The sequence below is a fragment of the Saccopteryx bilineata genome, chromosome 9 (genome assembly GCF_036850765.1).
Source record: "Saccopteryx bilineata isolate mSacBil1 chromosome 9, mSacBil1_pri_phased_curated, whole genome shotgun sequence".
Taxonomy (NCBI): domain Eukaryota; kingdom Metazoa; phylum Chordata; class Mammalia; order Chiroptera; family Emballonuridae; genus Saccopteryx; species Saccopteryx bilineata.
This window is the reverse complement of record NC_089498.1, coordinates 60,180,066-60,195,288: the sequence shown is the minus strand read 5'-3', so window position 1 is coordinate 60,195,288 and position 15,223 is coordinate 60,180,066. Positions and strand designations below refer to the sequence as shown.

Genomic DNA, 15,223 nt, shown 5'->3' with positions numbered 1-15,223 from the left:
AACTGATATTTGACAAAGAAAGTAAGAGCATATAATGGAATGAAGACAGTCTTCTTTAACAAATAGTGTTGGGAAAACTGGACAGCTACCTGCAAAAAAATGAAACTTGACCACCAACTTACACCATGCACAAAAATAAATTCAAAATTAATAAAAGACAAATGAAAGTCGTGAAACCATAAGCATCTTAGAAGAAAACATAAGCAGTAAGCTCACTGACATCTATTGCAGCAATATATTTGCTGATTTATCTCCACAGGCAAGTGAAACAAAAGACAGGATAAACAAATGGGACTATATCAAACTAAAAAGCTTTTGCACAGCTAAAGATAATATGAACAGAATAAAAAGACAAACCACACAGTGAGAAAAAATATTCTATAATACATCTGATAAGGGGTTAATAACCAGAATTTATAAAGAACTTGTAAAACTCAACACCAGGAAGACAAATAATCCAATCAAAAAATGGGCACAAGAAATGAATAGACACTTCTCCAAAGAGGACATACAGATGGTCAATAGACAGATGAAAAAATGTTCAATATCACTAATCATTAGATAAATGCAAATTAAAACCGGAATGGGATACCATCTCAACCCTAGTCAGAATGGCGCTCATTGACAAAACAACACAGGATAGGTGCTGGTGAGGATGTGGAGAAAGGGGAACCCTCCTGCACTGCTGGTGGGAATGCAGACTGGTGCAGCCACATGAAAAACAGTATGGAGATTCCTCAAAAAATTAGAAATGGAACTGCCTTTTGACCCAGCCATTCCATTTATAGGAATATATCCCAAAGGCAGCATATCACCGACTGAAAAAAAGAAATGCACCCCCATGTTTATGGCAGCATTGTTCACAATAGCGAAGATATGGAAACAGCCCAAGTGTCCGTCAGTGGACAAGTGGATTAAAAAGCAGTGGTACATATATACAATGGAATACTATGAGGCCATGAAAAAGGAGGAAATATTACATTTTGCGACAACATGGATGGACCTGGAAACTATTATGTTGATTGAAATAAGCCAGGCAGAGAAAGAAAAACATCATATGACCTCACTCATTTGAGGAATCCAAGGTGCAATGTGAACTGAGGAATGGAATTAAACCTGAAGGGAAGGTGGGAGGGTGCTGTTGGGAGGGGGGTAAGGGAGATGTGAGGGGAATACGGGGGAGGGGTGATGCTTTTGGGGAGTCACTAGAACAGCGGTTCTCAACCTGTGGGTTGCGACCCCAGCAGGGGTCGAGCGGCCAGGGCACAGGGGTTGCCTAGAGCCATCAGAAAATACATATTTATTATACAATATATTTTTAAATAAAATGTGTATTTTCCGATGGCTTTGGGCGGCCCCTGTGTTTTGGTCATTCGACCCCCGCCGGGGTTGCGACCCACAGGTTGAAAACCGCTGCACTAGAATCTATGTAAACACAATAAATAAATTAATTAATTTTAAAAAAAGCATTGAAGCTGAATTTTTGACTATTTCTTGAATTGGAAACATTCAGAATGCAGTTTTATTATTAAAAAAAAAAAGAATTTGGAATGTCATTTAGTAAAGCAAGTAAGTGCATGTGCGCGCGCGTGCATGTGTGTGTGTGTGTGTGTGTGTATGTGTGTGTTTTTGATCCTTACCGAATATAGTCAAAATATTCTTTTTGCTGGTTACGATAAAAAACAGAAAATTTTAGCATCCTTCCTGCAATCACTTCAGCCTTCTCCAACAATTGTGTTAGATGAACTTTTGAATAGTCTGAAAATAAAAAAGTCTGTTATTAAAAATATATTATGAAAAGTACCAACAGCATACTTAATATATTAAAGATTATTAAAATTCACCTGTAGAAAATTCATATTAGCAACCAGAAAATTGCATTTAACAATAAAAATATTGTCTTTTTGTGGAACATTTTTCTTTCTACAAAAATATTTTTGTTATGGTTTATGGTTGTTCTTTTAAGAAATATCTTACACTTTTCATGTTTTGGAATGAAAGCTTCTGAAACAAAACTGTTAATAAGGAATATAGATTCTGCATTGAACTCAAGTAATGTCAATCAGTACCATATAAGTTTTTCTTCAGTCAGCTGATATACTGAATAAAAAAAGCTTATAACCTGAAATCAACAGCAAATAAAACATTAAGGAATAGAAATAATAATGTTCATTTAATATATTCCCTAAATCTATGAGGTTGGCAAGTTAGATTAACTAGGGCCATTTTAATGATGCAGAAATTGGGGCTTGTCACAATTTAATGATTTGGCAAATGTTTATAAGGTCAGTATTTATTTATTTATTTATTTATTTATTTATTTATTTATTTTTCTGAAGTGAGAAGTGGGGAGGCAGAGAGACAGACTCACGCATGTGCCTGACCAGGATCCACCTGGCAAGCCCACTAGGGGACCATACTCTGCCCATCTGGGGCATTGATCTGTTGCTCAGCAACTGAGCTCTTCTTAGCACCTGAGGCAGAGGCCATGGATCCATTTTCAGTGCCCAGGCCAACTTTGTTCTCATGGAGCCTTGGCAGTGGAAAGGGGGAGAGAGAGAGAGAGAGAGAGAGAGAGAGAGAGAGAGAGAGAGAGAAAGGAGAGGGGAAAGTGTGGTGAAGCAGATGGGCACTTTTTCTGTGTGCCCTGGCCGGGAATTAAACCCAAGACTTCCACATGCTGGGCCGAGGTTCTACCACTAGGCAAACCAGCCAGAGCCGACAGTCAGTATTTTAGTGACACGGTCTCTTATTTTTAGTTGATGGTTTTCAGGTACACAGACTCTTACAAAGTGTGAAGCATGTCTCAGAGTAACCTGATCATTTCACCAAATTTATTTTTGAAATTTAGGATTACTGTCAAAATCCAGTACCAAAATGTGAGCAAAAATTTTCATCTATAAAGATTAAGACTTTCTAAATAAAATCAACATAATTCAAGTGCTCGTGGTTTGTTTACTCATTGCTTCACTGGCTCAACAAACATTTATTCAGATTAGAACATATGGTGTACAAGGTACCATGAAAAATTATAAGATCAAGTAAAAAGATAAATGTATTATTCTTCCTCTCAAAGAATTAACAGTCAAAGGCAAGAGATAAATATACAGACAACTATGATTTATTATAGGGTAAGCACAGGGTTTTATCTGCCATAGACTAGGCTAGAAGTAGATTAGTCTGTGACATTCTGTTTTATTTCAAGTACTTTGCACACTGCCTAGCACACACTATGTGTTCAATAAACACTGAGTAAATGAGATATCCAGATTAAAAGATAATTTATACAAAACAGCTTTCTCAAAATTTACAGTGTGGAAGTTATTGATAAAGCTTAGGGGAAACAGTCTGAATTATTTTGATAAACTGAAACAAGATTTGAATAGTTTAAGTTCCCCTTACCTTTGAAATAAAGATGCAAAATAAATTACAGAAAAATAATGTGATACTTTATTTATTTGTTTATTTATATGTTTGTTTGTATGTTTATTTATTTTGAAAGAGGCAGTGAGAGAGAGAGAGAGACAGAAAGAGGATCAAGCTGGTCCTATATATGCCCTGACCAGGGAATCAAACTGGCAACCTCTATGCTCCAGGACAACGTGCTACTGACTGAGCTAAACAGCCAGAGCCTGTGGCATTTAAAAGCGGACATTTTCTTTATTATTTACCCTTGTGGTTTTCAACCCCTGGATGCCAGGCGCTAGAAATTTCATGCTGGTCTGTGAAAGTTAACCACCCTTATATGTGAAGATTATAGACATGTATCAGCACAAGATTTTTGGTGACTGGCACCAGTTTGTGGACCGGCGGTTGAAAACCACTGATTTATTCCATAACTTTCTTAGAAGAATTATGGGATGTAACTAAATAAAAGAGCAAGAGGGGTATTACTCTAAATGAAAGAAGACAATGTTTTCCTTCATATACACAGAAAAAAAACATATTCATAGTGTTAAATAGATCGTAGAAAAGTGTCTGTGTATGTGTATTGATTGATAGATGGAAAATATAATTTATGAACTAGAAGTGCCAAAGGTTTTCCTTAAGATAAAGGAGAAATAATATTCCACACCTTTGCTTAATGTGAAATGGTAAATCATAGCTGTTTTTAATGGATAACTACTACTATACAGTTTATTGCAGTCCTATGGAAAATAGCATGAATTCAAACAATGTCAAAGAGAATGTGTGTATTTCATACTGTGTCTTACTTAATTTAAGTCTCCATAGGAAGGCACAATGAAAGTGAGTGGAAAGAAATGCAGTAAGAGAAATAAACACAAGGTAGATTCCAGAGAAGAATTTTAATTCAGGAAAAAAATTGAATGGATATATTAATTCCAAAGTGATACATCAAATATAGATAATTTTTTTTAAAGCATGCACATAAGAGAGACACACACATAGGAAGGGAGAGAGATGAGAAGCATCAATTCTTTGTTGCGGCACCTTAGTTGTTCAATGATTGCTTTCTCATATGTGCCTTTATGGGCTGGTGCGGTGGGGGGGGCAGGCTCCAGTAGAACCAGTGATCCCTTGCTCAAGCCAGTGACCTTGGGCTTCAAGTCAGCGACCTTTGGGCTCAAGCCAGTGACTATGGGGTCATGACTATGATCCCCTGCTCAAAGCGGCGACCTCATGCTCAAGGTGGTGAGCCTGAGCTCAAGCCAGCCACCTCGGGATTCTGAACCTGGGTCCTCCGCATCCCAGGTTGATGCTCTATCCATTGCACCACTGCCTGGTCAGGCTATAGGTAAAAGTTATGTTGATAAGAATTCTTTACTCACTATTAATACAATATAGAAATCTTTAACTATTTTCTTACTGATTACTATTTCATCTATTCTGAAATGTATTTGAAAAAACATTTTAGCGCCTCTGATATGAATCTGTCAATAAATGTGATAAGAAAACATTACTTCATAGTTTAACTTGCGGCATTTTCTCTTAATGATACACAAAATGGTAGATCTTACAATTAAAGACATCTTAGAAAAATATGACATCAGAGAGAATTTTCCTTGCTCTCAAACATTTGAAATCCTTAACAATCAAGGATGTTGCAATCCTTAGCAACTTTTTATAGAATAAACAAAAAGAGTTAAAGATGAAATTAAAAAAATTATCTGTTGAGCATATCTATAGAAGTTTTATACACAATTTTTAGAATTAAGAAACAAAAGACACTGAGCTAAAGCAGTAGCTAAGCAAATATACTGATTGTAAAGTAATGCAAGTATTGGGTTGTGGGAGAAAAAATAGCTGATTTATCCAAAAGATGCCTCAGCTGAGGAAAGTTGCTAAGCAACCTGCAATAGGTGAGGTGAATTGTTTTTAAGATTTTTTTCTACAAGCTCCTTTATGTTAAACACTCAGCCTCTTTGTACAAAATTTTTAGGAAACAATCACCTAAAGAGGAAACAAAGCACCATTCTAAGAGACAAAAGGAAAGGATGATAGATGTATTCAGGTAGAGATATTTTTGTATCCCTCAACACCTATTTAAGTGCTCAATAGATATTTCTTGACTGAATGAATAAACAAATAGATAAATGAGCCTGACCAGGTAGTGGCACAACGAATAGAGCATTGGACTGGGATGCGGAGGACGCAGGTTCAAGACCCCAAGGTCACCAGCGTGAGCACAGGCTCATCTGGTTTGAGCAAAGCTCACCAGCTTGAGCCCAAGGTCACTGGCTTGAGCAAGGGATTGCTCAATCTGCTGTAGCCCCATGGTCAAGGCACATATGCGAAAGGAGTCAATGAACAACTGAAGTGCTGCAACAAAAAATTGATGCTTCTCATCTCCCTCCCTCCCTGTCGGTCTGTCTGTATCTATCCCTCTCTCCGACTCTCTGTCTCAGTCAAAAAAAAAAATAGATAAATGAGATGAATGGTAACACTTCCAATATAATGCAATATTAATGTATAGTTCAAGATCAAAGGGGATGCACTCTCCACATCCGATATCCCAATGCCAAATAGCTATGAGGTATTTTCTAACGAAGCACAAGGGCACAAACAAGACACTAGATTAAAGACAAATTTTCAGCACACAAGTGAAAAAATCCAGTAACATTTCTGGTTAAGTACAGTCATTGAAATCTGCCTCTTTTCCCTTAACTTAGATAAAGATATTTCTGGCTTCTTCCTTTCAACACTTGTGAAAATAAAAAATAAGAGAAAAGGAAGAATAAAAAAAGCTCTTTCTCAAAATATGCTGATAGGATTTTTAAACTGCATCAATTTTTATTTGCAAAACTTTTACTTTGAAAAATCAAAGTAGGCCTGAACAGGAGGTGGGGCAGTGGATAGAGTGTCAGACTGGAACATGGAGGACCCAGGTTCGAAACCCCAAGGTCAATGGCTTGAGTGCAGGTTCATCTGGCTTGAGTATGGGCTGACCAGCTTGAGCATGGGTCACTGGCTTCAGCGTGGGATCATAGACATGACCCCATGGTCTCTAGCTTGAGCCCAAAGGTTGCTGGATTGAAGCGCAAGGCCGCTGGCTTGAGCAAGGAATCACTTGCTCTATTGTAGCCCCCTGATCAAGGCACATATCAGAACGCAATCAATGAACAACTAAGGAGACAAAGAAATCACAACTAAGAATTGATGGTTCTCATCTCTCCCTTCCTGTCTATTTGTCCCTCTCTCTAACTCTCTCCCTGTCTCTGACCAAAAAAAAAAAAAAAAGAAAAAGAAAAATCAAACTATGCATGCAGCAAAGAAGTAATTTAATGCCATTATCCAGCTTTTGCTGAGAACCTCAGCTTCTGTCAATCAATACAACAGTTTGTTCTATTACACAATGTTACTGGCAATGCAACAATGGCCTATGCAATACATATCACCTTATAATTATAAAAAATGAATATTTTTTCTGTAATTAGTTTTCCAATAATTATTAAATATGATTTTTTCCCTCTATTTGTACCTACTTCTCTTACCTGCTGTGCAGAATTCTATAATTTCACTCCATTCAGACACAACATAGTCACCATCAACTTGTTTTGAGGCAGTTTGCACTGCTACTGTATACTCGGTTCTTGGGCTCAGAAACCAGTGCCCACGGACAGTCATTGGCAAGGGAACAGCTTTTGCCACTAATTTTGTTGGAACATCCTAAGGAAGGAAGAGAGGAAGGGAGGGAGGGAGGGAGGGAGCAGGGGAGGAAGGGAAAAAAGGAGAAAGGAAGAAAGGAAAGAAGGAAGGTAAGAAGGAAGGAAGGAAAGAAGAAAGGAAGGAAGAAAGGGAGGGAGGGAGGGAGGGAGGGAGGGAGGGAGGGAGGGAGGGAGGAAGGGAGAGAGGGAGGGAGGGAGGGAGGGAGGGAGGGAGGGAGGGAGGGAGAAAATATGTTACTTTAGCAGTATACAAGTAATTGTAAATGATCTAGAGGAACTTATTAAATTCCCAGCTTATGATAGAACATTCCTGTTTAAAGATATTTAAACATTATTATATTCAATCTTATTCTCCAGATATAAAAACTAAGAAAAACTTGATCAAGAGACATGCCCAAGGTCATATAGCATAGATGTACTTGGATTTAAGTTTTCTTGATTTCCAAAATAATGTTCCTCAATGTACATTCCTTATGTTTTTAAAACAAGATTCTAATACTAAATGATAAAATGGAAACATGAAAGAAATAAAATTGAATAGATTTTGTATTTAAAAATGTGTTTAATTTATACTATCCAATTGTTTTATGGGCGTCCCATTACTAAATATTTTATATGTAAAGAGAGGATGTTTTTTAAATAAATATTTAAAAATGAATCAGTTTTACATACAACGCGGTTAACATTTGCTTCATTTGTATTCAAGTGAAGGTTATGTGTCTCAGAAAGGTTTAAGTATTTCTAAATGACTAATAAGGTAATTAAACTTAGTTGAGTATTCACCACATTTCCAAAGATATAGTATTCTAAAAGTGGAATGAAGAAAGGAGGTCAAATCTTAACATTATTCAATGTTAACTATTTCAAAGCTACTTTAAGAAGGCAAATGTCAGCAAAGAGAATATTCATCACCAGAAAGTGTAATTAAAATTGGAGCTTAGTAAAAATAATATCAATCTTGTTCTCTCTCTCACACTTATCTGTATGTATAATCCTCATTTATAGTTAGTATGTATAACTGTATATACTATATCTAGTAAAATGCAATGTTTCCAGACAAGACAGTATGTTCAAAAGATCTGTCAAATTAAACAGTGTCGATATAAAAAAATAGACCATCATCAGTAGAAACAAGAAAGGAAACTTAAACCAGGTCACTATTATCCTTTATTTTTTTTAAGTGAGAGGAAGGGAAATAGTGAGACAGACTCCCACATGCACCCTGACTGGGATCCACCTGGCAACCCTGGTCTGGGGACAATGTTGAATCAACTGAGCTGTATTTAGCACCTTAGGCTGACCCACTTGGGCCAACTGAGCCACCCTCAGTGCCTGCCCAGGGCCGATGCTCAAACCAACTGAGCTACTGACTGCAGGAGGAAAAGAGGGAGAGAAGGGGAAGAGGGGAGGGGAGAGAAGCACATGGTCACTTCTCTTGTGTGTCCTGACTAGGATTGAACCTGGACCTCCATACTCCAGGTCAACGCTCTATCCACTGAACCAGCCAAGGCCATACTATCCTTTCTATACTAACTTCCGAAGGGAGATATGTAATAGAAAAGATATGTTAGGTAATACTGTGAGAATAAATATCAGAGAAATGTTACATCTCTAAAACTAGATATCTAAAGGTTAATTTTCATTCTTAAACCATAATAAAGACTACATAAAGCAATTTTTTTCACTAATACTACAATATTTTAACAAATACCCTAAGGTTTATAAGCTCTATCACATTCCTCTATTGACAGTCATTCTAGGGAAAAATGTGTGCTTCAATGGAGAACTATGAATCACCTATATCACATCCTTCTTGGCTATATTTTTCTGATTCTGTGGAAGCTATTTTACAACTCTGTAATATATAGGTAGCTGATAATATTTCAGTTATTCTGGTCTAAATACATGAAAATAAATTTTGTTGGTGGGAGGGACAGCCCTCCCCTGCTGTTCTTTCCTCCATCCCAAAACAGTTTTGCCTTCACTTACAATTAATTCAATATCTTGATTTATAGTTGTGTCTTATTTTTGGATTATTCTTTGAACTGGTTATAATACCTTATCAATCACCTCATTAATGAGTGAAATAAAATCTTTAACACATGTTCACTTTTATGTCTGAATGAGAGTCATGATTTCTTTTTTCTTTTTGAGAAAAATGGATTTTAACAATATACTTGCCATTTCATTTTTTTTTTTTTGAGAGAGAGAGACACACATAGGAACACTGAGCTGCTCCTGTCTGTGCCCTGACTGAGGGATCAAACCAGCAACCTCTACACTCTGGAACCAACCAACTGAGCTATCCAGCCAGGGCTTAATTATTATTATTATTATTATTATTATTATTATTAGAGAGACAGAGTAAGGGAGAGAGAGGAGAGGGGGAAGGAAAGCATTTGTAGTTCCACTTAGGCATTTTTTGGTTGCTTCCTGTGTGTGCCCTGACTGGGGATTGAAACCGCAATCTTATTGTTTCAGGACAACACTCTTAACCAACTGAGCTAATCATCCAGGGCCACATTTCATTTCTTACAAAATTTCTTAGAGGGACAAGGTTGTTTTAATAACACATAATTTTTATTTTTCCCAATAACAAGTGCATTATATAATTAATAGAACATTATTCCTTCTTTCAAAATGTCCCCATACTTAAAAAGTTGCAAATATAAGTATGTGTTAGGATTTTACCTTGTGTTTAAATTTATTGGAGTTCTTGTTCTCTTTCTTGTTGAGATCAATGAAATAGTGTGTAATACGGTCCTTTGATTTTGAATCCATTTCCCATGAAATCTTGAATGAGTCACATGTTATATTGCTTATTTTGATGTTATGTGGTACAGGAAGTTCTTCCATCTCGGCTATGCCACTGTCTTGTGATTTGTTCCCTGCAAGAAAACAAAGCATAGATAGTTAGTTTCCACTTAATGGACTTTTCCAATTTGCAAGCTATGTATATATTTCTGAACTCAACTCTCTAATTACTAAGTCTGAGATTTCATTTCATTCATGAATTTGATTGTTAATGATAATAAAAGGTCATAGTACAATAAAAAGCAGAACTAAATTAGTCTTTGCCAACTCTACTATTTCTTTTTTTTAAAATTAAATTTATTAGGGTGACACTGGTGCCCAGTTTTACAACACATCACTTTATACCCTATTGTGGGTTCACTCTCCCCAAGTCAAGTCTTTGTCCATCACTAAAAATCCCCACATACTCTCCTCCACCACCTCCACCTCCACCCGGCACCTGCTACCAATCACCACACTGTTGTCTGTGTCCATGAGGATTTTCTTTTTCTTTTTCTTTTCTTCTTCTTTCCTCTTTTTCTTCTTCTTCTTCTTCTTCTTCTTCTTCTTCTTCTTCTTCTTCCTTCTTCCTTCTTCCTCTTCTTCCTTCTTCTTCTTCCTTCTTCTTCTTCCTTCTTCTTCTTCTTCTTCTTCTTCTTCTTCTTCTTCTTCTTCTTCTTCTTCTTCTTCTTCCTTCTTCTTCTTCTTCCTTCTTCTTCTTCTTCCTTCTTCTTCTTCTTCTTCTTCTTCTTCTTCTTCTTCTTCTTCTTCTTCTTCTTCTTCTTCTTCTTCCTTCTTCTCCTTCTTCTTTCTTCTTCTTCTTCTTCTTCTTCTTCTTCTTCTTCTTCTTCTTCTTTCTTCTTCTTCTTCTTCTTCTTCTTCTTCTTCTTCTTCTTCTTCTTCTTCCTTCTTCTTCTTCCTTCTTCCTTCTTCTTCTTCTTCCTTCTCCTTCTTCTTTCTTCTTCTTCTTCTTCTTCTTCTTCTTCTTCTTCTTCTTCTTCTTCTTCTTTTTCTTTTTGCTGATTCCCTCCATCTCCCTTACCCAGCTTCCCTGAACAGCTGTTAGCCTTCTCTATGAGTCTGTCTCTGTTTTGCTTGTTAGTTCATTTTATTCATTAGATTCCACACATGCCAACTCTACATTTTCAAATTAATTGTCCAATTTCTGCTTTCACTGAATGAAAACAAAAACACTGATGATCCATCACTCTAATCTATAACAGATTAGCCTTACATGGTTCCATCTGAAAAGCCCCAAGAGAACATTTTTCCTACATGACTAATCAATTCTGCTCTAAAGTAAATATCAGATATTTTAAGCTAGATGATATCAGGAATGACAATGAATGATCCAGTCAAAAAAAGAAAAAAAAAAGAAAAAAGGTTTCTTAAAAAAAAATAATAACGTGATTGTGGCCAGATAGCTTGGTTGGTTAGAGCTTCGTCCTAAAATACAGAGGATGCCAGTTCAATCCTAGGTCAGGGCACATAAAGGAACAGATTCCTATCTCTGTCTCTTTCTCTTTGAAATCAATTAATAATTTTTTTTCTTTTTTAAATAATGTGGGCTCTGTCCAGTTAGCTCGGTTGCTTAGAGTGATGTCCTCAAACACCAAGGCTGTAGGTTCGAGCTCCAGTCAGGACACATAGAGAAAGCAACCACTTCATGCACAATTAAGTGGAACAACAAATGAATGTTTCCCTCTCTCACTCTTTCTTCCTCCATCTCTCTAAAATTAATCGATAAAAATAATATGTAGAATTGTGCACCTGAAACCCATATAATTTTGTAAACCAGTGTCACCCCGATAAATTTAATAAAAAGAAAAAAATATAATTTTAAAATATCTGAGGTATCAGTAGTGACAGTCTATAAAAATTGATTCTCTTCTCTCTTTTGAAAAGTTATATACAGAAATAGCCTGTAATGTTATACTACATATACAGGTAATATTAAAAACCATTCTCTTAAATGTTACTATTCAAGAATTATTCTAGGACTCTTTTTACCTGTTGTAACTTGATAAATTTATTTTTGATTGCTAAAATGGCAGATAATGCTAAAAAAGAAAAAAAATGATTGCTATGTTGATTGCTATAAAATCCTGAAGAACTGATCTGATGTCTGGTTACTTAAATGACTGTGTCCTACATTTCCACTTAGAGAAAATGCTATCACTTTGTCTAAGACGACGATGGATGACTGGACAAAGAAAGAAAACATAGGTTTGCTGAATTTGTTTTATATATAGGAAAAATACCTTGAATCAAATCTTACTCCACTTATTCTTTCTATGTTCCCTCCCCCCAAGCCAACATAAAATTCAGTGCTCTAAGAGAAACAAACTGTTATTCACTTATCATAATAAATGGGAGGTCATAAATCAGTTACATAACTTGTTCCTTAATAAGAATAAAATAGCAAATTTTCATCAGCAAAAACCAAAAATGAATGTCTTCTTGTGGCAATGTCTACCACCTCCAATTATATTATTTTCACTGCTCCTATACTCCCCATTTCAATTACAAATATTGATCGACTTATGACCTATGCAACTTACGACCATTCGACTTTACGACCATAATCCCTAGCCACGACTGCTCCACGTCTGGCAGCGCAAGTGTTGCCCAGCTGGGCGTACAACAGTGCGGACCAGCTTCTGGCAGCACTACCATCTCCGCGTGCACCATTTCAACTGTTATCCCAGACTTGGTACAGCAATCTGTGTTTTGTGTCTTGGATATTTTTCATCAAACCCCTCCCAAGATGTCTACCAAGAGGTAATTGTCTTTGCAAATATTAAACCAGTTGTACTGATAATGCAGTGTTTTACTTAAACTTGACGAATGTAAAAATAAAAAACAAAATGGTGTACAGATGATACAAATGGCATAAAATGAACAAAGAAAATTATGATATATAACAATAGTGACAGAAAATTATGATAAAATATGACTTAAAGGTTTTTATAACACCATTTCACAGTACTGTACATATAGCCTACTCAACTTATAACCAAATTGTGTTACGACCAGTCTGTCAGAACCAATCGTGGTCGTAAGTTGAGCACTAGCTGTACTGATATAAAACTTTTGACAATTTCCAATATTATAAAATCTTTAACTCATGTTGTCTCATTTTCAAGCTGTGTTGTAAACAGAAGAACCAAACATTAAAACTTAATTTTGGGAGGTAGAAGAGGGTATAGGGGTGATAAATATTGATGAAGATTTGACTTGTAGGGGTAAACACACAATGTGGTGTACAGAGATGTGTTGTAGAACTGGATACTAAAATCTGTATAATTATGTTAACTAGTGTCACCCCAATAAAATTAAAAATAATTTCAAAATGACTTAATTATCATTTTTTGAACAATATTTTTTAAAATCCTATTTCTTCTGTGTACTTCCCTCACACTCTAGTTTCATCAGATTACCTCTCCAATAAAACTCCCATAAAATTACTCCCTCATCTTTTTTTCTTCCCCACCTGACTTCATAGAATCTCCAAATTGGTTTTGCCTTAAAGCCTTTCAAAGGTCAAGGGAAGGGAAGATATCAAGAAAAATGCTTTTAATAGCTTTGGGAAAGGGAAAGTCAGTAAATACTGAAACATTATTTTTTGTTCTATTTAGAAAAGCTCACATTTTAACCTATTATTTTGACTGAAGTTATGTTTAAAATGTAAAAAGCACTAGTACAAGTCTGCACTCTGATGGTAGAAATATCTGTAGAACTCTTCTCGATTATAGCTGTGCATATAATTCCACAACTGAGTGAAAAAATTATTATTTAAGATCATATAGAGAAAAGTAAAGTTTTTTGCATTTGATCTAATTTAATGAAAATACTTTGAATATATTAATACTACATAAAATACTATCTTTTGCCTCTTAAACTTCCACTATTGTTCTTATTCAACCTTAAAATAATTTATTTCCTACAGTATCTTTGTTTTATACTTTTGTGCTTATTATTAAACCTTGAAAAAAATTATTGAAATGTGGAAACTTTTGTTCAATTAATTTTCTCATTCAGAAAAATATAAAGCTCAAACTTGTAAAGGATTTATTATATAAAGAATCTTCACTTTCAAATTCTTTATCATAGTCCCAGCTCCTTTTTTTCTTTTTAAAGAGTCTATTAAATAATTGCTATTTTAACACAGCTTATTAATACATACATACAAACTATAGAGCAGTAAGAAGCTTAAATCTCTAAGTTGTAGCAAACAGGTGACAATTCAACATCAAGAGTGAACAGTATGCATGAGAGAGACTGCAAGGGACTGGACTCCCACGGTGAGAGGACATTTTCAGAGGTGAAGGGGGTGCTGAGGTGTAACAGCTTTACAAGTTTCCTCTCCTCACGGAGGATCATGAGAAGCACTCCATTCAAGGGGAGCTGTGAGATTTGGTATTCCTTCTGGCAGGTCGAAACTCTCAAAATCTAGGAGGATTGAAGTGAAAGAATTTTTCTATTTCTGGATAGGTGTCATCTGAGACAGGAACAGGACTTTTTGCTTTAACAGTCTTCTTGGTCAAATTTGTTTTTTTGTTTTTGCAGGGAAGGTTGTCTTTCTGTTTGAGAGGTCTATTAGTCTTTACTGACTTTTCTGTAGCTCTGTTGTCAGTTCCCAAAGCCTTTCTGGGAGCTTTAAGGAAAGGCTGGAGAAGCATCAAACCTTTTGCAAACATGTGGTTTGAAACCTGAGATCACCAATTTAAAGCTTTGAAAGGCCTGAACCCAATTTCATCCAGTCCTTTATGAGCCACATGGTTGCCTGGTTCTCCATTTTCCTTATTCACAAAGATCATGGTAGCCATTCTGGATTAAGTTAGGATCAACAGCCAAAATCACCCAGGACTCAACCTCTCTTAGTCACAGTTCTTAAGAAAACCACCAGATTATCCTCTATGCAGCTTTCTTACTTGGGTAGAACAGGTAAAGAATTTAACTTAAAGTAGTCCTAAATTGCATGTAACATTTTTCCTCCTACACTGAGAATCAATATTTACCTGAGATTTTGGGGTAAGTGACAGAAGATAATGATTTTATCTATAAAACTGGTGGTTAAAGAAGTGATCTACATAACACTAATACTCATTAAACAACCAGTATCTTTTTTTATTTTTACAGAGACAGACAGAGAGAGGAATAGATGGGGACAGACAGACAGGAACGGATGAAAAGCATCAATTATTAGTTTTTCGTTGCAACACCTTAGTTGTTCATTGATTGGTTTCTCATATGTGTCTTGACCGTAGGGCTACAGCAGACCAAATAACCCCTTGCTTGAG

The 15,223-nt window shown here is 36.0% G+C and overlaps 1 protein-coding gene and 1 pseudogene across 1 annotated transcript in view; both read right to left on the bottom strand.

Annotated features, from left to right (window-relative positions):
* PHYHIPL (phytanoyl-CoA 2-hydroxylase interacting protein like) overlaps positions 1–15,223 on the bottom strand; it is a 78,158-nt gene that overhangs the window by 9,466 nt on the left and 53,469 nt on the right. Inside the window, exons 2-4 of the mRNA XM_066242822.1 lie at positions 9,819–10,015; positions 6,954–7,128; positions 1,641–1,758 (exon numbers count right to left, since the gene is read on the bottom strand). Coding sequence (XP_066098919.1) covers positions 1,641–1,758; positions 6,954–7,128; positions 9,819–10,015 — 490 coding nt within the window. The remainder of the gene's footprint in view (positions 1–1,640; positions 1,759–6,953; positions 7,129–9,818; positions 10,016–15,223) is intronic.
* Positions 14,133–14,749, bottom strand: LOC136313318 (securin pseudogene; annotated as a pseudogene).